The sequence below is a fragment of the Centrocercus urophasianus genome, unplaced genomic scaffold (assembly GCF_019232065.1).
Source record: "Centrocercus urophasianus isolate 14NV4802_14NV808 unplaced genomic scaffold, USGS_Curo_1.0 seq_19, whole genome shotgun sequence".
Classification (NCBI taxonomy): Eukaryota; Metazoa; Chordata; class Aves; order Galliformes; family Phasianidae; genus Centrocercus; species Centrocercus urophasianus.
The window spans coordinates 14,263,284-14,287,116 of record NW_024884744.1 but is presented as its reverse complement, the minus strand read 5'-3'; the positions used below and the strand labels follow the sequence as shown (position 1 = coordinate 14,287,116).

Here is a 23,833-nt window from a genome sequence, read left to right as displayed (position 1 = left end):
TAATTTCTAACCTGCCTTGAAATTTTCAATCAGTGGAGTACAACTGCACAAAGTACAAAAATGTGTAATGTTGTGAAGAGAAAATTCAGGTGGCCCAAACAATGTCTGCCATGTACATACAGTTGGTCAGCAGCAGCTCTGGTCTAGCTGCCCCAGGGTCACAAGCAGCCTGGATTTGGTGCCATACGCTTATGCACATGCCTTCTGTGCATGTATGTGGTTTTGCAGGGAACTGTGCAGAACTTGCTATGCTCTGTGCTGTGCTGCTTGGTATAACCATGTAAATACTGTTCAGAAACTAAGCTGACGGGGCTTTACATCCCTGGTTTGTGCTGCTCTTCTTCCTTTGTCCTCTCTCCTGTCTTCTTTCATAGTAAAAGCCTAGTTGGATAGGCAGGGTGCCAGTTCAGACAGCCCAGCAGGAGTTAGAGGAAATACTTTGAGACTGCACTGTAATGTGCCCACAAACCTCATGTTTAGTTTCCTACTAACAGAAATGGGGGGAAAAAAAATAATTAGCCTCAGGGGAGACCACAGAAGAAAAAATTCTGAGCAGGCAGTCCCTGGGTGCAGAGGAAAAACATGGTTTAAATGCCAAAGCCTTGAGGATGTGTGGGACACAAATGTGTCATAGGAAAGCTGAACAATGTGAGCCGAAGGCTGGTAGCAGTTTTGTATACAAACTCATTCTGAGAACTGATGAGAATGCAGTCCTCAAGGGCAAAAAACTGAAACAGTGACTGTATTTCTGTAGCACAGAAGGCAGATTCAAACTGAGCTACACTCTGCACCTTATGCATGCCCTGGTGACACTCAGTAGTGATTTCATTCACTTTAAAAGTAAGCATCTATTACAGACAGTGGCCTGTCCAGAAAAGGAGAAATTAAAGGCTTGGAGTGTATTTCCACCTTTTATCTCATACCTCTGTTCTCAAGATGTTTATTGTTTCTGATATGCTAGTATCTTACTGAGCACTTCATCACTTTTTTTGGAGTACAAATGGCAGGGTACAGTTTGTGCGGAGGGTTGTGAAATTTTATAGTAACTATGACTGCTTTGACAGTTTTTTTTTTTAAGAATTTAATGGAGTTTCTGATCCCATTTCTGCTCTTAGCAATAACTGTGATGTGAGGGCAGTTTTGGAATGCTAGCTCTTCTCATCTTAATTCCATCTATGTAAAAGTGAAAAAAAAATCAAACAAAAACCCCCCACAAAGAAACAAAAAAAGCAATACAGTTGCTCTGAATATTTATTAGAGCTAGGTTAGTCTCCTGACTTTAGAAAGATAGTTTAAATCCCCATAATTTCCACACAGCACAGCAACCAAATACACTTCATCCAAGTCATTGCTCACTGGAATGGAAAGTATCTGTTCTGTAGGAAGTACAGCTGCACACTGGGCTCCCTTTGGAGCTGAAGTCGACAAAAGCTCAAGATAAAAGTATTGCTTTACTTCTTCTATCTGAGTTGAAGCAAACTGTAACTCACAGGAAACAGAGGAGTGGCAATGTATTTTGACAAGAAATTTTCAGTAATTTTTTCCTCTTTGAAAATGACCACTGACATTTACTTTTTTTTTTTTTTTTTTACAATTATTACAACGGCAAAAACAACAACAAAAAGCCTTTTGCTAGCAATTCTAGCAATGCAGACATCAATTTTCAGGTTTTCTTTGAAGATCATTTGTTTTGATTCTTATCAAAGCGCTGATCTGCAAGGCCTCCTTGCGTTCATTTTTGCTTGAATGAATTATTCCAATGTAAAGCTAAATGAAAGCACTTGGAGCGCTTTGTTCTGCAGCTTGCTGTATGGGCCCCTTAAGTATTAAGCTGACTGTTCCTTAAAAATGACACTTCTTGAATCCTGTAATTTCTATGGAGTTTCAACTATGATTAATTTTTTTTTTTTTAGGAAGTCAAAGAAAATACGAAAAAGAAAAGATGATTTCTTAATAAGTGTTCTAAAGGGTTATGAGGTTACCCTTTCAATAATGATTAATTAAATCTTTTCGTAATTTTGGGGATCCTAGGAAATTTTTTTTTAAAATATTTAGGCTTGGTAGATCTTTCTTGAAAAGAGCCTGCTTGTGTTCTGTACATTCCCATAAAGACTCATGTGAACATTATTCCTCTTAATTTAAGTTCTTGCTAGGCCTTATGCTTGCTTACTGCCTTTGCTTCTCTTCCCATTTAAATGTCAAGCATAATCTCAGAGGACTAGATAATATGAATGTGGCAGCTAACAAAGCTGAGAAATCTCATTTTAAGGCCAGTCTGAATAAAGTAGTGATAAATCTAAAACAATAAGCCATAATTGATGCAATAATTTAGTTATATTTAAATTAACTTTGTCTTTTTCAATTTCCTGTGCATTAAGATGTTGGCATGGAAAAATTATGGTTCAATCAGACTATTGCAGGGGATATTATTTTCCATGAGGATTTGTTCCTGAGCAAAGTAATAAGCATGGATGTGAGACCAGTTTGTGGGTGGCACAGAAGCCAGTCCTGCTCCTTCTTCGACTGCTTCCTTTGACCTCCTGCTCAGCCAGGCAGGCTAGCACTTCTTACTGAAATCTCAGTACAGACCAGAACAATCAGCCAGTTACAGGGCTGCTCTAGGAAGCCAAAAATAAATCTTCATAGAAGAGCACTTCCGAATTTTAGATGCTTCTAGAGAAAGGATTTCATAGAAATCACTGAAACTTCAGTTGCCAAAAATTAGTCCAGAATCAGCAAACGTGTTTCAAACCAAGGGACAATTCTCCAGCTTCCCTCGCTCAATCTTTTGCTGCAGGCTTTGTTCCCATTGTGGTTCATGAATCTGTTTTCTTAATTTCTGTCTGAAGTTCTATAATCAAGATAACACATGGTTTGCCAACATCTTCAGTCATGTCAAACTAAATCTGTAAGGACTGACCTCTGTTTCTGCTGAAGGCGACTTGCATAGCATCTGTCTGCTCAGACACACTTTTATGAATTCCAGGACAGCTCGGCCCCAGCTGTTACACAGGTTATAAATAGGTAGAGTTCTGAAGCAACAAGATGACTAAAACAAGAAGCATTATGCATTCTTGTGTTTATGAAGTGGTGCGTAAACAGCTGAATTTCTGATTGGCTACGTGAGCACTGGGATTTAAAAAAGTAAAAAAGCCTGCTTACTTGTGCTAATATTTCAAATTTAGTTTTTTAGCATCTTGAGAGGCTCTGATGGATGTTTTTCCTTCAGTAGAATGTTGGTGTAGCTGTGGCCATGTCTTGTTTCTGTTGTGCAGGCGAGTTTGAAATCACATCTATACAGTGCACTTACAGTCTCCCAGTACCACCTATATTCATGAGACATGTAGGTACTTTTATCTTTGGACACCTGAACTATTATAAAATTAGATGCCATCCAGAAATTATCAAATGGGCTCACGCTGTCTGTGTTTCCTTGCAAGCTGTGCTATGATTGGAAATTACAGTCTAATCTCTAGCATGCAGAATGGTAGCTTTGCGTGGCGTGTCGAGTGCATCAGATACTACTCTGTGTGCTGCACGGGAGTAGCAGGAATGCTGGTGGGGTAGAAGCAATAGTTCCTCTTTTTCCCTCTCAGCACTGGTGGTCACACAGTCTGTCTCCTGATCAAGGCAGCCTACCCTTCATCCTTCTATCATCTTCTCACCTGCATCCCACATACCATCAAGGCTCGGCACTCAGCTTGTGAAAAGCTGAAGCCCAATGCTTATTTTCTGCTGATGGAGTCTTGCCGTGGAAGGCTGAGAAGGCTGCATGGAGACACTGGATTCTTCTGTCTCTATTTAAACCTATTAGAGCCATCAGAGGAGGTTGTGTTGCCAAATATGTTCCTGAGAGGAGTGGGCCAGCAGTTCTGTCTGCTTTTGCATAAGTAAGGGTTTACTTTGGTGATGCCCTCTCTTGCTCTCTGACTATTTTTAGAGGATTATTTTGTGTAAGCATCCATAAAATAAATGTCTAAGATACCACCATCTCAGATCCCTCAAATTTCTTTGAAAATGAAATCATGAATCACCATGCCTACCATTCTCAGAGAATATGTTGTTCACTCACATTAAAAAGATTCATCAAGTCAGTTGATTTGACATCTTAAATACATGCTCTCAAAACCTAAAATGCCAATGCATGATTAGAAAGAAAGGCTTGACTGAACTTTGAAATTTCCTTCTTTCCCTTTCTCCTTTATTTGCTCCTCCCTCAACTTGGAATTTACTCTTTCACTGCTCTCATTTATGCCTGAAATTATTACTGTTGGTAAACAGGCAAGCAGAAACTGCGATTACGTTTCTTTACTGTGGCTGTAATACTGGGTATTCTCTTTATTTAAAAAAATAATAATAATAAATTAAACAAAATTAACTACTTTGTCAAGCTATCTTTATGCACACATTTCCTCTACTTTGAGACCATGTTTTGCCTAATTACGTGTATCTTTTGCCCTAGTTGAAGTCTGATTGACTTCCATAATCCAATATGAACTAGCAAAGATAAACTGTCTTTTCTCACAGAGATCCTTTAAACAACTTTTAGGGGAGTTAAAATGAAGAAAAAAAAAAAAAAAAAAAAGAACCATTTAGGATTTATCTTCCCCAGATACACTGTTCAGTAAACAGGACAGGAAATCTTCTAAACTGTCTAATGCACATACTTTACGCTTTACTACTTTACTTGATTTTAAGTGGGAAATGTCATTTTGCCAAATTTGACACTGATTCTTCCTAAAGTCTTAGAAAATTAGATTACCCACATTTGCACAGCATCAGTTGAAGAGAACATGAAAGGTCTCAGTTAAACATCTTCTGTTGGTATCTGGAGGAGAAGACCATAGCACCCGAACTGTCAATACCATCCCCAGTCCACGCACATCAGGCAAAGTATCTGTACTTCTGCACTCACCCACCTGCACAAGCTTACAGTCCAGTCCATACATCTGCAGAATTGCTGTTCTGCTTAGTTAAACAGTAGCAGACAGAAATAAAGATCTTTCTGCCCATGAGTCATTTGGATCCTCAGCTTTATCATTATCTATATTCTAGGCTCTGAGTTTTTTCTGCATAGCTATATAAATGCAACTTGTATGTGTGGCTGGAGAAAAAAATACCCTTTGTTTGTCTAAGGAGTTTGTTCTAAAACAAACCAAGAATTTCCTAGCTTCAAATTTATCATGTCAGAAATGACAAAGCTGAAAATGCTTCTGGTCTAACCTGTCTTCTAGTCCTAGACAAGCCTCTATTTGGAAGATATCTGCCCTCCTTAAGGGTTTCTTAAGCCTGCAGTTACAGAATAACTCTATGAACAGGATGTGAGGCTCCCTGCTGTGCTCCCTGTGGCTAAAAGGATCATCCCCTAATTTGGGCTCTTATTACTGTGTGACAGAAGGAAGTTCAGAAGATCCTACAGTGATGACTGAAGTCATGGCTTTTGTAGCTCCCAGTTATTTATAAAGGAACAAAGAGATGAGAAACCTTGGCATTTACTTGAGGATTTGACTGGATCTTTCTGAAAAAGGAGCTAGAAACCTCAGCATGAGCCAGTTTCCTGCAACACTTAACGTAATTTTAGAAATACTATGTCATGTAGTTCCTGATTATTCTCCGACTTATGCTGATGCTTTGAGAAAGTAAATCTCACAGCAACGCAGAAGCCCCTGTCCCTGCTTCTCGCAGATGGTGGTGAGCTTTTCTTTATTATGCTAGGGGAAAAAAAAAAGTCCTGCACTAATAACGTGATGATAAAATGGACAGTGTGTGAACAGCTGCAGTGGATCACTTGTTTCACAGGGCACGTGTATTTTGTATATATAAGCTCCTGAATTTCAAAGAATAAAACACATGGCAAAGCACCTATGTGTAATTTAGGTGTTTTTTCCAGCAGAAGTTAAGCTTAGGGATGCTGAGCTGGGGACTGATAGAAAAAGAGGCATGAAGATAGAAGAAACTCCAACCCTAGTATGTTCCTTGTGTTCTCACTCTGTCATTGGGTATGTGTGTTTATCTGTGTTATAAACTGCTCATTTTAGGTACTTTAAAGGAGCTTTTCTTCTGCAGCCAGCAACCAACTGAGCAGCAAGGAGGCATTCAGGATAGCTGTCTGAGGGCAGATGGGCTCTGCACTCACCCAGGCTTGCTCACAAATTTCTCAGCTGTTTAAAGATGTAACTGTGCAGTCACACACATCCTAGTGAGAAGGAAATGAGAATTCTTTTAAGTAAGAGGGTGTGTAGCTTTCTTGTGCATGCAATTTCATACTGCCTAATGTTTGATCCTCCTGTAGCTTCTATCTTGTGCTCCTTTCAAACCTCTTCAAGCAGAACAGTAGGATTTGTGACTCCTACATTATAAAGCACATAAAGGAAAAGTTACTGTCCTGTAATTTCTGGGAGAGATTCCAACTGATCACAACTGCCAACTGAAATTTGCTGAGTGTCAGCTAATATTCTGTAGCATTCCTCCACTTTAAAATTTCTTTTTTTTGTCGTCACTGTTATCTAGCCTCCTTTTGACCCACCTCTGAGTGGCTCTGGAAAGCAGGCTCGGTTTTATTTCCTACCTTGCTACTGAATTGGTTGTTACGGGATGGAAGAAAGCAAGTAGATAATTTCCAAGTGTTTTCCTTTCCTGAGCACAGAGATAAATGCCACCTGAAAAATGATGTGTTGTAAAGATTGGCATCTCATTTTTGTAGAGCTCTGATGTATTTTGTAAGAAATAAGGAAACAAAAAATCACCAGTTGTTGTTTTTCATTTCAATTATTTCAATTTACTTTTCCTTTCATTTCTTTTTTTTCCTCCTCTCTCACTAAATATTGCCACTGGCTTTTATTATTTCTTTTTAGAGGTGCTAACAGTTATAACTAGTATGCTCAACATTTTGTTTGATTAATACAAGATTAGGAATGGTATAAAGAATGTAGCTCTTCTTTGTATGCAGTATAATTCAGTCCGTTAAATAGTTAAAGAGGATTTTTAGATCAGTGTCTTATAGGAGATGTTTGGAATAGCCTGATAGCAATTCAGGAAAAAAAAAAAAAAAAGCATTCTGTAGAAGACAGAGCTAATTATCCATTAGTATTTGGATGTAATGCTTGTCTAATGATAATTTCCACGCTTGCCAAAATGATTCTGTCAGAGGAACCAGCTATAAAATGTAGGAATTAAAAAATATCTGTTTGGAAGTACTAGACGTGCAATGCAGATGCTGGCATAAGGACATACAGATACAGAGGTGGTAACTCCAGAGTACAAAGAAGCTTGTGCACACTTTCTGCACTGTAAACTAAATAACACAAAAGTCTCTGTGATAGGGATGCCCCATTTTATACAGTGGTGCCTTCCTGATCTCACTAAAGCGAGACCAGACTACTGCAAACCAGCAAACAGTCCATTCTCAGCAAAACAGGACCGTGGCACTCCCTGCTTGTAGTTTGTTTGCCCAGCAGTTTCTTTTACTGTACAGTCCTTTGGATAAATAGAAGATGACTATTTTCCACTCTAGATGTAAGTGGAAAAAGTCTATTTATCTTCCCCCTTCTTCTTTTGTATTTTCACTCAGATGGCCAAAAAAATCGTATTGCTCTCTTCATATTCGAGAATCCAAGCATCTAAATAGACAATAGATAGAACTCTACAGGTTTTACTGTCAAATAGTGTTAACCATTTAGTTTATTTTGCCCTTCTCTTAGAGGTTGTGTAGCTCTCACACAGATGCAGGATGTAGCTTAAGTACTTTTGTTGAGGACACATTGTGTTAGTGAAGCTGAAATGAGAGCTCGTGGGACTCTTTCATCCTGTGCCTATCTCAGCTTTGTGCCGTGCTCTTGCACCTCCCTACAAGAGAGAGGCAGCATACTTGTAAACATTCATTTCTCCTTTGGAAAATTAAACACCTTCAAGCATCCCTAGTGATGGCATCTCTCCAGAGGCACTTCTGTGGAGTTTAATGGACAGACCACCCACACCTGAAACGGGCTGCATGTGCAGAGCAAACTTGCCTTCTTGTAAATAAGGCTGTGCTGACTCGAAAGGCTTAAGCAGTTCAGTAGCAGTTAAATGGAGCTAACCATGCATTGTGCCTAGCACAGTTCAAAGGGGCTGGGAGAAAGTAGCAGAAGGATTTGGGAACATGGCAACAATGTAAAACAAAACAAAACAAAACAAAAAAAAAAAAAAAGGAAGCCTTTTAAAAATCTTCCTCTGCCTTTGCTGTAAGAGAAGGAAAAGTTATTGTGAACAAGCACTGCAAATTAAAGTGCCCGAGCACATCTCTGTTTGCTTTGCTTTAATCCCCCACATGCTACACTATCTTTTGCATATGGTTCAGGAGGCTTGCTTATGTTAAAGTTTGTCCCATAAACTGCACAATTGCTATATAATGTGCAGCTGGGATTTCCAACTGCTCCTCCTGCAAACCCTAATGGATTATTTCCAAAAGCATTCCCAGACTATACTGCTCTTGGTGAGTCACTCAAGTTTCAAATTTCATTCAAATTAGGTTCTAATGTGACCTGCTTGTGTTTCCCCAGCCCAGCCACAGTTCTTTAAGATAAGCACTGTATGCTGTCAGAAAGATGTTTTATAACCTCTCAAGCATTCTCAGCAAGAGATATACATTAAACTTAGTCCCAGTTACTCTTCAGAAAGTGCATATCTTGAATGACTCTGTAGACTTATGGGTCTTGGTATTTTAGAGACTATCTCTATTTTAGTGGCTGGACTCCAGCAATGAATCATCTGGAATCATCTCATCATAATCTATTGCTTCAAAACCAGCTGTGAATATTTTCTTCCCATTAAGACTTATTCCTTTGGGTTGGATGTAATTAATTGTCACTTATGACTTAAAGAAAATATGCCAGTAAATATTTATGCCTCATGCCCCATCTGCTTTCTCTTGTGCTCTGTATGCTCAACGTTTAACAATTTCTATATGCCTCACGCTGCAGTTCATGTTACAGGGAGCCTATGTTTACAACAGCAGCAAGCAGTAATAGATGTTCACTCTGAAGGCAGCACAACAATCCTAGCTCTTGAGAAATCGGATCATGGAGGCAGTGATGAAATGATAGTATGAGATGCTGAAGGGGATACAGCAGCAATACTGCATATGATTCTTCCAGTATTTGGCAACCCCACTTATAGCTTTGTCAGAGTTAGGGTAAGCATCTCAGAGTGAGGCTAAGTATCTGATTCTCTTAAATACTGATAGGTATTTATTTACTGCTGTATGAGAGTGTCGCAGAGGGACAGGAGAGAGGACGGGAGATTCAGGAATGTGATAAAGGAGCACCAAAGTCTAAAGCTACAGAGAAAAGAGAAGAAAGGCTATTGTGAATATTCCCCCATTCAAATTCTTATACAGAAACCAAAAGCTTCCATAGAAATGTGTATATGTGATGTTGAAAATGTGGAAGTGCAACTCTCTACAGGCATATTTCATTTCTGCCTGAATATTAGCTCATATGTAAAGATAAGTACTTCTAAGACTAATAGGCATAAGACCAAAAGGAGAAACATATTTTGCAGAGCATACAACTGACCCCTTCCACGGAGAGGTCACTCTGCCTGCCAGGGTTCCATAAGGTGGAGAATAATTGAAAAGAGGCGTTCTTGTTTCTCTGTGAGTTAGAAAGGGGCTCTCTGGAAGGCGCTAGTCCTTACCACAGAGGCATGAACACCCACGTGTGTCTAAGAAAGGGCCAAGACTCAACAAAACAATTTAGCCTGCAGCTGTTGATTCCTATTCCTTGTCAGGATATAATTAAGGTATTGTCAGGCTGAATAGGAAAATGAAACTTAAAACTAAAAATATCTCTAGTAATTATAGCTTAGATCTGAAACGCAATGGCTGGATTTTGATTTCCGAAAGAGACAATGTTGTTACAGAAGACAGTTGAGTAACTAACAAGTGAAAGGTATAATAAATGCTGTTGTAATTCCCTGTCCATAAGACAAATTGCTGAGGGTGTATATGCAAGTGAAAGTAAGCATCTTGGTATGTAGATTTGTCTATGTAGAGAAGTAGGTCTTTGCTAATTTTAGTAGGAAATGCTCATTTTCATTCAAACAAGATTAAAAACAAAAATGTTTTCAACTATGTGTGGTCAGTATTCACAAAATCATATTCAAAGATTTTCCTGCATTATGCCTGAAAGCATACATATGGTTTTGATTTAAAACAAACAAAAAGTCTCCTTTGGGTTTCAAAAATGCATTTCCATACTTGGCTTGCTGATGAATACCAAACATGGGAAGAGACGGTCTTTCCTCTGAAAGCATAGATCACCTGTAAGCCTAGATCGCCATCCTTCAGTAAGGCATTTAACTCTCCTCTGGAAACTTTGGAAAGTATCTGGAGATAGAGGCCATGACTAAAAGAGATCTGTGCCGCAAGCGCGCAGATTTTCACGCTCTGGCCTAGTAACAGCATTCTTGCAAAGAAGTTACCTTGATGTTATTCCAGTATCAAAAAAGTAGATGTAAAATACAAATAGATATATTTCTACCTAAACTTTTGAAGATGCGTAATGTCAAATCTTCAAAAAGACTTGTGTGAAATAAAAGGATAGAAAATACTAATCACTGAAAAATGCACTCTTTTTTTTTCAAGTACACCTTGCCAAGGATTTTCCTGTTCTGCATAAGCTACCATTTAGTCCGGATTCATTTATAAGAGCTGTTTCCTGGATGTTTTTGTTCTATCACTTCAGTGAGTACTGGCATTTGCCTGACAACACAGTGAGATGATTCAAGGAAGAACTGGCTAGAAAATCTAATTTCTTAATTTTGCAATTCCTTTTCTGTATCGCTTGACTTGCTGCATATTTACACAAATGTGAAGGCAGTAAAAAAGATGAAGGGGTTGGGAAAAGAGGTGAGACCATAAAACCCTTGATTTAGCCAGCTCAAATTAGTGTATAATGACAACTTTAACCTCCCTCTGAATCTGTTTAAAAGCTTGATAGTGAGCTGCTGTAAAATTGACGATGCTAAGCATCTGCTTAGGATGGCCAAGCTATGCAGTATCAAGGTGAGCAGTCAGTTCTGCAAATCCAGCTTTTAAGGTGACATGCTTCATTATCTCATTAAACAGAGAGATCACAGAAAATATGATCCATAATTACACTGCATCTTTATTTTCTTAACAGTCTGCTTCCTTTCTCACCAAGGCAACAGTCTTGCCACTCTTGACTAAAATAGTCATTGCTTCCTTTCCTTGAGATGCTAGTGCCTGTCTTCTAGACCAAGTGTGTTCTCCCGTACTCAACTAACCAGCTAACAACTCCGTGCTGCAGTTCTTCCTCCACCTACTGATGGATTAAGGTTTTTCTAGGCAGCATCAGTTGCCTATTATTGTCCCCACCATCACTGCTTTCCTGCTCACGTCATCCTCCTCTCTCTTGTCTACCACCAGCAATTGTGAGATGGCTTGTAGAACCAGTGCATGTGGCAGAAGACCCAATAACTAAATAAGAGTGTCTTTTGGCAGCACTGAATTTGACCTAAATTCATTTGGTTGTCCTCTGCTCTCCTGCTAGTCTGGCCATGTGTTCCTGATGCTACCTTGGGGTGGATCTAACCAATATACAACTCTCTGTGTGTATGTATATACGTTATATACATACTTGAATGGAATATTCTGGTGTGAACATCTAGTGCAACAGAGTAGGACTGTGTGTAAAAGGAAAAGTTGCTGTATTTTCTTGGAGCAGCAGTTCTCAAGTGTAGTTTCTTGTAGGTTGCCAGGGAGCAGAAAGGCCTACTTACTGCAAAGGCATTAAAAAGAGAAATGACAAAGCTTAAAATCTCTGAAGAAGAATGATAAATGAATTTTCTGTGAGCAATACTAAGACTTTGTGCTTCAGTAGCGTCTGATATTGGATATTAGGAAAAATTTCTTCTCATGAAGAGGTTAGGTGCTATGATGGACTGTCCAAGGAGGTGTTCAGGAAATGTTTAGTGGGGAAATACTGGTGGTAAGTGGATGGTTGGACTAGATGATCTTGGAGGCCTTTTCCAACCTCAGTGATTCTATGATGCTGGAAGATGAAACAATAAATCATCTAAGGAGAAATTTCAGTTTGCTAACATGAACTAGCCTAAACCAACCAAACACTTTGAGTATTGGTAAATCCATATTTTAGCTCAGTGGAAGGAAATTAGGGACAAACTACCTATCAGGTTTTTCTTTTTATATAAGGTTTACTTACCAGCAGGTCCAAAACAGAGAATATTTCATATAGGTCCAGTGAGAAGGATAGTTTGGAACAAAGGAATGGGCAAAGGCATGAAAGTTTATTTGATAGGGTCTCTCTGTGAGATAACAAAAAAGTCTGATTGCAAATATTTTAATCACATTTGTCAGCTTATGAATGACTGACTGTGTCTTATAAATCCATGAGCTTTATTCTATTTGACAGATTTTGACTAAGTTCTCAGTTTAAGCAAATGCAACAAGACTTACGTAATTAAACTACATTGAAAACTTATCTGATTATGAAAATAGTGCAAAACTATGTACTTAATTTGCAGCAGTAAATTGTTGCAAAGCAGTATCATTGTTAATCATAATTTAATTCAATGTTTGCTAATTACTCATGTTCTACTACATACCCTCATAGCACCAGTGTAGAAATTCTTCAAAGGAGTCTAAACTTTTCAAGTAGGCAGCATAGCAAAATCTAATAGGATCACTTGAAGTATGGAGGAGAGCACACTTCAACTCCAGGACATTTAAAATAATCTGTTATGACCTTCTATCAGAACATCGCACTACAATCTAGCATTCACCTTCATTCTCTCTCACCAGGCCTCCATTTCAAGCTCACAGATCCCTCTTTCAGCTGACCCTTCCTGATTAGCCTCTGTGAGAGTTCTTCCTACAAAGTCCTAATGACTAACACAATTAGCCCTGTCCACTTGCACTAAATTCCAGTGCACCTCATTCGATTTCCTAAGTGTAAACACAAATACACATTTGGACAAAAGTTTGTTCCTGCACATCTACTGAAAGTAGAAAAAGAAAATTAGGGCAAGATAGTCTTTCAAACTCTGTTCATGTCATACTCAAAATACACATAACACTTTTAATAGGTAACATACCACAGAGCTGGCATAAAGATAGAGAACAGACATCACATTTAGTTGTTATTTCTTCCTATGACTTCTATTGTTCATCTTTGCAGACATCCACAACCACTGGATTAAATATGGACGCAATAGTATTTCTTCTAGTATGACAAACTACCAGAGTTTGATGTAATGAAAAAATGAACCACATATACTTTTCTATTTTCAGAGCCCAGGAAAAAGATGTCCAACAAATATGAAATACTTTTCCTCTCACACAATTTATTATCTTCATATCATAATATATAGCTTGGAACTTAATGGACTATTACATGTACTCAAATGCCCATCCTTCTTTAAAAATCTCTCTATGGAAAAGCAGTCTGTTATAGCTGAGTTAAGTGTTTAATGTTTTAATGAATCAACATTAGTACAATTGGTGAGCATGTGTAAGACAGGCACGAGTCTGTTTTTACTTGTACTCAATGTGCTAATCTGTAATAGGAGACGATGAACACAACATTTATGAAATCAACGTTCATATAGTCCTGTTGCATTTGTAGTTATAGTGAGATTAGACGTAACTACACATAAACTCTTCCAAAGGAAAGGTGAACATTATAGCTAAATGTATTACTAGTTATCTTTAAGAAAAGTGATGTAGTAGATTTCTTTTTTCATTGTGCAAAATTAATGGCAACTTTAAAACATCTCTGGCACTGCTGGCAATGGCAATTTATAAAATCTCCACGAAAGAGAAGAATGTATTTTCTGTTAATGGCAATCTGGTTTGCTGGCTATCGGAGAAACTAGGGAAACTGCTCCATGTTCATGTCCTTCTTTGTTCCTGCAGTCTCCACTCATTTAATAACAGATACAGGAAAGGACTTAGAATGAAATGCTTTCTGAAGTAATGCTTAACTTCAGAATGCTGAACTAATGCTTAATCCTCACGCAGTGGTTAAGTGTCCCCTGCTCCCTAGTTTGCTCGAGCACTGTCCCACCCAACTACACCACTGGCATACCTGAGATGGAAAGAGCAATTCTGGAGAAAAACAAAAACAGTGTGCTTATGCTCCAGTCTACATATTAAGTTTGATGATATATGTGAAAGTTTCCTATTGTACTGCATTAGGTGTGTAACATTTTAGGACTTAAATTAAAATTCTGCCCTTATTGCCACTTAAATTAAACAGGAATATGAACAAAACTTCAGTTCTGCTCATAACACTTAGAGTAACTATTTAACAGTAACACCTCTTTTGGTGTGAACAGGGATGCTCCAAAATCACATTTAACTACTTAGCTTCCAAATGAATGCTCTCTATGCATGATGTTTCAGTTTTATTTTAAAATTGTAAATTCCACTTCTGCCTTGTGAATACAAAAGTCATATAGTTCAGCACAATCTCTATTTCAGCACAATCTTTTTTTCTACTGTAGTAATATTAGCAATAATTACAGAATGAACTAGGTACTAAAATCTCGCTCTGAAAATTACAGAACACTGTGTGTGTGCATGTAGAGCCACTGTGTTCACAAAGCTGCACAGGGAAATCTGGCTGTTTTCTGAGTACACTATACAAGGGGTGAGCAGGCAATAGAAGAAGGTAACATGGCAGATCTTGTCTCAAAGCATATCCTCTCAAATAAGAAAAGGGTCTGTCAGAATGAAATACAGAATAGTAAGACCAAGCAACTGTGGTAAATTCCTTTTGCATTAAAAGCAATCCTGATTACCTGCCTGATTATCTTGTTCTGGTCATGAATATATTCAGGGTACTGCTCAAATCATAGCTTTCCAGCTGTGACTGAACCATGTTGTATACTTCCTAATATTGTGACATCTCTCTTTGGGAGATTACATGCAGAAGAACAGAAAACTGCACTTTGTTTCTGGGAGTTTTGGAAATCAGTACCACTAAACATTGCTCATTAATATTGTAGTGTTTTAACCCAATGGGTGGCTCAGCACCACACCGGTGTTAGATCACTCCACTCCTTCCCAGTGTAGCGAGGGAGAGAATAAAAAAAAAGCAAAATAGAACTTATGGGTTGAGATAAAACTATTTACTGAGATAGAGAAAAGGAAAATAAAAATAGTTATGGCTTTATATGTGTATATAAACATTTGCAACAAATGATGCACAAGTAGTTGCTCACCATCCCCTGACCAATGCCCAGCTAGCTCCCTGAGCACCTGAAGAGAGTGAGAGATGAACTCTCATCTCCTTCAAAACTCCTTCCACTTGATGTCATACAGTATGGAATATCACTTTGGCCAGCTTAAGTCAGCTGTCCTAATTGCATTCCTTTCCATCTCCTTGGGCCCTTCACTACAAATGGCGTTGGCTTAGCAGGCAACTATTAACACTGGTGTGGTATCAACTTCATTTTTCTCCTAAAACCAAAACGTAACATCACATCAGACACTCTGAAGAAAACAATTCCACCTCTGCTGAAACTAAGACAAATATCTTCCTCCTTGTTTCACCCATCATCATCCAAAGCAGAGACACAGGAATCTGCTCAGTTTCTCACCTTGTATGTTACGTGGCTGCTTACCATCACACACTACTTAAGTTGTACGTTTTGATCCCTGTACCTTTTGGGAGCTCATAGTTCCCAAAATGAACAGCATGACATTTAGCCCTCTCACCTTCAATACTATTCCTGAAATCTCTAAAAACACATGTTCTAAGTAATTCTTTCTGGTAACGTTCTGCTCTCCTGAGTCCTTTCTTGAATAAAACACAAAGTCACAGCAGTGTAATGTCATTCATCTTCATAAAGATCTTGTGTAAAGAAATGCAACTCTTATTCTTCCAAATACAAGCTTAACCAAAAGCTGTTCTTAATTTAATTGCATTATAAACCACAATACATGGAGATTTAAATTTCATTTCAAATGCAAATTATTTGAGTCCTTTAGCAGCTTCTCCTCATCTAATATGGAAAGACTTTTCTCCTTAATTGTATCTCTATGTCTTCAAGAACACTCAGCAGCCTTTTAAGCATCTGTTCTTCCCAACCTTTCCATTAACAAGTTACAGTCTGCAATGATTTACTCTTTAGCTTATTTTTCTCTGTATTTAGTTGCTGACCACAATGCATAATGAAAATATGGGGAAACCTCTGAAGCAATCTTTATTAAAGTATTCTGCATAGAAATCTGTATGCATTTTTTGCTTTGGATATTTGCTTTTAGCAGAAATCTGGAAATCACAGAAACTATCAATGCATTGACGTAATTTTGGAGTCGGTTTGTCCCTGACTTCTTTCAACACGTACGCTAGACGCCCCCACAGCCTGCTCAAAGAGCTCTCAATGGACATTTCTCCACAGGAGATTACACTGTGTACTTACTGAGGCACAGTTGCTTTCTGACTTGTCTTCCAGAAAGCCAATTTGGCATGGTGTCCTCTGATTCTGTAGCCAGTAGTCTGTTGATTCTAGCAGGCTATTACTGCAGAGGATCTGTTAAAATAGTTAAAAATTGTTAAAATAATTTAAAATTTACTCAGTCCTACCGTGCCTGAACTCTGTTGTTGGCTCTCAACAAAAATCTTGCCTAAACATACTTTTGGGAGGCAAGACTTGGGATTCCCATTCCCTTTAGACTTACACAGTTAATGTACCTGAGATTCGAGTGACATATATCCCCTAAAGTATTGGACAGTTTTCTCTAAGAACTAAAAGTCCTTGAAGGAGGTGTCTTAGATAACCCCAACAAATAAAACACTGTTATTGGAAAATAGTGCTAGGAGTTTTGTTCTATGATAGACTTTGGGAAAACTGATCATTTATCTATGTTATGGTATACAAACTTGCAGCCTTTATGATTTACTGTGTCTATTTGTCTAAAATAGATCTGTACAATTCATTCTGCTAGCAGCCTCATTTCTGAGACTGCCTAGGTTACCATCTCTTTCTTCTTAATATTTTTCTGCTCTATGAGAAGCTAAAGCACTTGAAACTTTCTGTGAAGAATACTGAGCTAGGTCAGTATGCTTAGATCAAGGCTTTTTCATAGAGAGAGCTCAGTCTCTCTGTATTGACTTAGCCTTACAGCACATGCCACAAGCTTTGCTTGAAGAAAAATAAAGTTAGACTAGATATCTGCAGATTATAAAGAGGCTAAGTCAGTTTTGCAAGGCTGGTAATTCAGATGAAAGTAAATTCCTTACTGCCCCTGTATTAACTATGCACAGTTTTCAGGTGGGTCAAATTGCCTCATTAATAAACAGACCTCCAATGTTACTGAAATATATCTGCAGAAAGTTGTGCTCAGAAAGGACTGTCATTTTGAGCACGGCATCAGATTTCTTTGAAATACCAGTAAGTCTGGAAGTGACTCATGGATCGGGGCTGGTTGTGCCCAGACTATCCAGGAACTGTGCAGCAACAACACAGCCAGAGTCTGACTGTACAATTTGTTGGGACCAAAGAGACATATCATTAAACAGTCAGGCTTGTACTTTATTACATTTATAGAGTCACTATAGAAAGATCCATGACAAGCAAAAGAGACCGATGACAACACTGAGAATCACTTGTTCCTGTTTGCCCTTTCTTGGAGAGAGTGAAGGCTAGACCAGTTTATCCTAATTTCCATCAGGGATGAAAGTGGGACTGAGAGGCACAGATGGTCTAGGGGTTGAATTTCTAGGCTGACAAGACTGTGTTAAAACTGAAAAGCTGTTTCTTTCCATGCATTCGATTTTGTTTAATAGAGTACAAAGGACAAATAGTTGAGGATGGTGAAGCGTGGGAAGGGGAGTTATTCACACAGACAACTTGAGAAATCTTCTTAGCCAACAGAAATGTATGCTGACCTCCTGGAGGGGCTGTGCTTTCTGACTGTACAAAAAGCCTATCAGCCCAGCTGATGCATCTCTTCTCTAAATTCAGTTTAGGCATATATTTCAAGTAATGGGACATTCTGAAGCAAAGGAGAATGGGTCTGTCTGGATAAATTAATCCACAGGCTGACTATTTGGTATGTTTTTTTTCATCCTTCACAATTCTTCCATGAAAAAGAGGAACTCGTATTATTTTGAAATTCTTATTATCAGGAAATAATAGCAGCAACAGCAACGATACTCATAGAACAATTTATATGGCTTGTAATACCTGGCAAAAATGTTAAGAAGCATGTCTGTGAAATGGATGTATCTTTTCTTTGTACTTCTGGCAACTGTGGAAAAAGGCTGTACTATAGTGTTTAGACTTTAATAATATTTCAAAATATACCTTTGTTGTCCTACCTGGAAAAAAAAATCTATTCACAGTATTTTTCACTATCTTACTGCATAATTTGCATTGACATTTCTGTCCTACTTCAGGAACACTTACTTTCTAAGCCTAGATCAATTCCTTATGAAGTGAGAAGAACTTGTCAGGCCTCTTCATTTCTCAGGGAAGATGAATGAGTGTGGAAAGCTGATCTGACCAGCTAATACAATTTTCTAATACTCAGGAGCAATCCAGAAGTAAGCTTATTACCACACAGAGACCAACACCCACTCTAATTTTTAACTTCTTGTCAGAAAGTCATATAGTTAATACTGCACTCCCTGTGGGATGGATGACAAGGAACACTGGAGCCCATACACCTGGCCTTGCTTCAGCACCTTCCTTCAGTGCCCTCTACAAAGATTTTGCACCTTTATGGTTATTTTTTGTTTTTTTTTTTGCAAAAGGGTAGGATGCAAAATCTAGCCCTGCTATAGGATTTCTTCTGAAAACAAATTTAGGGTTGACAAAATATGGAAAAACTACAGTGTCCACAGACTTCGTTCTGAGAAAGACTTGTGACTGCTTCCCATCTACACCAGTTTCTTCCTGGGGACTGCTGGCTGATCTTGTTTAATAGTTCAGTGACTCTGAACTCAATACATTTTATAGCATACTATCTTAGTATGAATAGATTCATGCCACCATAACTAATTCTGAGTCTAGATGGGAAAAACAGCATATATCCTATAGCAGAGAAACAATTTCCTTCTAGCTTTATAAACTGCAAACTTTTTTTTTTTAATAAAGAAACGCTACTGAAACATTACAAACTGGTTGGTAAAATATTGCATCAAGTATTTTTTCCAAAAAGTGTCATCTTCAGAAATCTTATGAAGAAAAAGAATTCCATCATATACATATACCTACATACACATATATATCTGATCTCAGATTTCATCTGATTGTAGATCTTCTCAAGCTCAAGGACTGAAGTTCGAATATCCTCTTAGACATGATTTGAGTACATAGGAAATAGTCCTCTTTACCTGAAATAGCTTTCTCAGTAACAAATTTTGTCTTATTTCCTTAAAAAATCTTAGTGAATTTGTCTTTAGTCTTAACAGCTTCTGATCTTTCTTTCCCAAATCTCAAACAGTTTCTGAGAAATTGGAATAGGCAGAAATTATCACACAGAAACAAGCTTCCAAAAAACTTGCTACTCCTTTTTCTCAAAGTACTTGATGTGCTCAACCAGTATTTCTCTTCAGAACTGCTAGATTATAGCAGATGCATACTGTAGGTGATTAATTCATGAAATGAGATGGGCATTCCAAATTTCACCTGCTTTTCTTCCCGTGGATGTTAAATCACCATTGGCACATCTATCTTCCATTCAGGAGGCAAATACTGGTAATGCACTATCAGAAGCAATAACTCTCAGGAACAAATGTTTCAGGTCAGGTCACTGCTATCAAACTTGAGGGTCACTGCAGGGTTATTTATTAATTTCAAGGCTTTTCAATGCATTTAATTTTTGCATGCAATTTTTCATAATACACTTTAAGGCAAGGGTAGAGGTTATTACATGGAAGCTATGGCATTATATGATTTTTAGTAACCTTGAAGAGATGAGCAGCATTAGCAGAACGGTGTTCTCCCTAGCCTATATTCTGCTTTCATGTGTGCACAAGCAGTGCTGTACACAGACTTGAAAATGCAGTCAGAAATGTGAAGAAGGCCACAATGGCATTTTCACTACTGGAGGTCTGAAAAGACCATTTTCAGCAATTAGAATTTGAAGGATAGGTGAGAAAAGCAAAACAGGATGAACTCCAGACCATGCAACAGGATGTGGAGGAGGTCAGCAATCTAACAAATACGAGTAGGCCCAAAGTCATCTGGAATGCCTCTGGAAGTTTCTCAGAAAAGACAGCACTGTGAGAAAGGGAGGCATGCAGAAGCATATGCATGGGGACTTCTTGCTCTGATTTTACACATATCTGAATGGTGTTCTGAGGACAGAAGGTGACATTTGACTAAGCAGTGCTGAGATGAGATTTTGGATGAGTTTAAGCTCTATCTTATGAAATACAAGTTTCTGCATTACGATCATTACAGATATGTTATTTCTCAGAACTTTCCCACTAACATTTCTATTGAGGAAGGATAATTTGGGCCATTCCACAATGCAGATCACTGTAAGTTTATGCATTCCTGTAATGCAGTAAGTCCATAAACTGAATCCTTGTGAACTTCTGGGCATGCTTCTTTGGCAGTAGACAGCAATATTATCATGGTCAAAGACCAACAAGTATAGGCGAAATGAATTTAATATTTCTAAAATCTGACTACTGCATGATAATTCTACTTATTAACTGTGTTTATGTAAAATGGGAGTATGCAGATGTGCTCAAACTTGCATGAATATTCACGCTTTAAAGAAATACACTGAAGTCCTCATACTACAATAATGTATGAGTGCAATGGTCAACTGTGTATAAGCTTGAGCGAGCTCGCCTAATCTATTGGGTAACTAATGAAATTCAGTGTGAGCAGTTATCCCTCAGAGATATAACTGTTCCCATACTTTCTGATGGCCATTTTGGCAACTAGATCCTTTTCAAACTACAGAGCAGCTCTGTAACAAAGATAAGAAACCTGAACTTGTACTACTCCAGTGATCGTTCACCATCTTTCTTTTATACAGCCTGCACTTCTAATACAAACAGCATCACTGAAGAAAATTTTCTCCTCGCATCTTGCAGTTTTCTTCACTGTCACCTCGCTGAGACAAGTTCCAGGCTAATTCAAACTGGCGTACATGGGATTTGCTGAATTCAGTGAGGTTGCTTCTGATTTCCAGTGGTACAAGTGAAAGCAGAACTTTATTCACTGACCACACTTACGCTTAACAGCTGCACGCACTACGCTGCTGTATGTCTGGTTCAGAGCAGGATCACTGTACTCAGAAAATAATTCAGGATGAATTTGCATCATGCACGAAATGTGGAATCAGCAGTAATTCATGGTTCTAAAAAAAAGTTCTCCACTCTCATCTAGAGACTAAGCCGTCAGCATTACTCACTGTGTTGTGAATCAATGAACTAAAATCAGCCTCTAGCAGTGTGTAGATTAGAAAAGTCACTCTTTCCCAGAGGAAAATACTGGATACAAGTTTAGCGTAACAGCTTCCTGCTCCCTAATTTAGATCATAAGACATTAAAATACACTAAATATCTCTAACTGTGATAACATTAAATAGGCTCTGCTCTACAAATGAAACATCTGCGTCTTCATGGCTGATCATCTTAATTGCTTTGGTTAATTGCTACTCATCAAAAAAGATATGGAAGTGGGACATACAGAATAAGATGAACTATCACAAGGCACATCTTCTGCATTTGTTCAGATTGGTCTTTGTGGTGAAAGACCACATCTCATATGGTTCCTGACAGAAGCTATTCTCATTCATACCAAGTGAAAATACTCAAACCTGCAAGTGAACCATTTAAACTGTTCCCTTGCAGCAGGAACTCACAGTTTCACTCCAACACCAATTACATAACTGACTTCAAAAACTACTGTAACTAATGTAGGATAAAAGAAAAGATAATGGCTTACTTCAATTATTTTGCATCCTTTTCCTCTCTCTCTCACACACACGCACACACAAAAAGAACAGCAACACAAACTGTGACAAAGCTGCAAAGAAGCCCAAACTACCCTGCTGTTTGCCAGAAGGGCTGGCAGAGGTGAATCACTTCTTCTAGTGTGTCTAACATCATAAAATGGACTCGTATTGCAGTGAAAAGTTCAAATGTAGGGCTCTAAATCAAAAGATAAAGGTAGGTCTGTAGAAGCGATGCTTCTGAAGGTGACCATGCTGGGAACATTCATAAACACAGTGGTGACACTTTTTAGTGCTGTGCCACTGTCCTTCACTCTTACATAAAATAGCCAACTCAGATTGAAGAAATGAAGGATGTTCAGCAACATTATGAATTTTACGCCCATTTCTACAGATTCCAATTACAGTCAGCAGCATTTTTAAAAAATCATATATTTTTTTGAAAATAAGCAAACTCTTTGAACAAATAAAGTACTACTGTTTTGTCTTTTGCCTTGCTGGCATGAGTAAGAGATGCACAATTCCAGCATACAAATTAGTCTATTGCGGTTTTTTTATTTCAATGATTTTACATTTATTGAAACTTCAGTAGACAGCCAACACTCAACCCCCAGAGTCACAGTGTGGTTTTCAGAAGGAAAGGAAAGGATAAGGAAAATAAATCTTTATCTTCATCATGTTTATCTATTTATTTTGGAAAACAAAAAACACAAAAGCATTACAGTTAGTAGTGAAGGAAGAAAAAAAATAGAATGATGGGAAAACTAAATGAACTGAGAAGTTTTATAATATTTTGAGGTAAACAGATGCTTTCTTACCAGCTCTAGAATAATGCCTATGGGAAATAGTCGAGCTCAGATGGTTACTGCTAACTGAGAGATGAAAGGTGGCCTGTTCTCTGCAATTAGGGAATGGCCTTCCCTTGGACTGCTCTGCCACAATCTGACCCTGAGAGTGGATGAAGGCATCCAGAGACTTCCCTCGTGTACTGTCAGTTGTACTACCTACGTTAATAAACTACTGTCAGTCATACCTGACTAATCCTAAATACATACAGGCACTGCTTCCTTTCCTCCCCCATGCTCTAAAGCAAATAACTCATATAAAACCATTTTGAGGCAATAAAAGCAGCAGCAGTCAAATCTGTACTACTTCCTTGGTTGCTGAAATCCTCTACTAAGATATTAGGGAAGGCAGAAAAGCTCTATTACGTGAAGGACCCTGTATCACACTGACCTCAGGGAAGCTAAGCTCTGGACCCTCAGGCTGGGTCCCTGAAACTTGCAAGCTATCACAGAGCAGTCCTGAATTTATTTGTGCTCTTTATGATTTTTATACTTTGCCAGAAAACGAGAAAAATGAGAAATACTTAAGGGAAATGTACCTCCCACACACATATATTTTGTAGCCAGACAAGTATAGACCATGCACACAAAACTGCAATATACCATTACAGCGTCCAGAATTCATTTTTCTGTATCAATCCTCTTCCTCTTTAGGCATCAGTTAAATGTTGTGTTCCTCAATAAAAGTAAATGCTAGAAAGCAAAGCTGTAACCCAGGATATATATGCTTTTGAAAATAAAATAAACTTGGAAGTTACCTTTTTACATGCTGTGACAGTGCTTCCCAAACTGCTTCCTGAACTATCTGTGCTGTTGCCTTGGTGCTCTGGGACTTCTTGCATCAGTGGAGATTCAAAGTTGCTGAAGAACAAAAAACATACAAAAGAAACCTCCAAAAATCTTTTCAGTGACTCAGTTACATATATAACTCAAATTATACAAAAAATACAATTAATTAAAGAGAAGTAACTAGTTTACAAGAAGTTTTCTATAGCCTCATTAGTGACATTAAAATTCCATTTATGACCTTAATTTTTCC

General features: G+C 38.2%; 1 protein-coding gene across 1 annotated transcript in view; it reads right to left on the bottom strand.

The window, feature by feature from the left end:
• LOC122161617 (SPHK1 interactor, AKAP domain containing) overlaps positions 1-23,833 on the bottom strand; it is a 53,626-nt gene that overhangs the window by 26,405 nt on the left and 3,388 nt on the right. The window contains exons 2-3 of the mRNA XM_042821182.1: positions 23,553-23,655; positions 16,450-16,560 (exon numbers count right to left, since the gene is read on the bottom strand). Coding sequence (XP_042677116.1) covers positions 16,450-16,560; positions 23,553-23,636 — 195 coding nt within the window. The 5' untranslated portion in view covers positions 23,637-23,655. The remainder of the gene's footprint in view (positions 1-16,449; positions 16,561-23,552; positions 23,656-23,833) is intronic.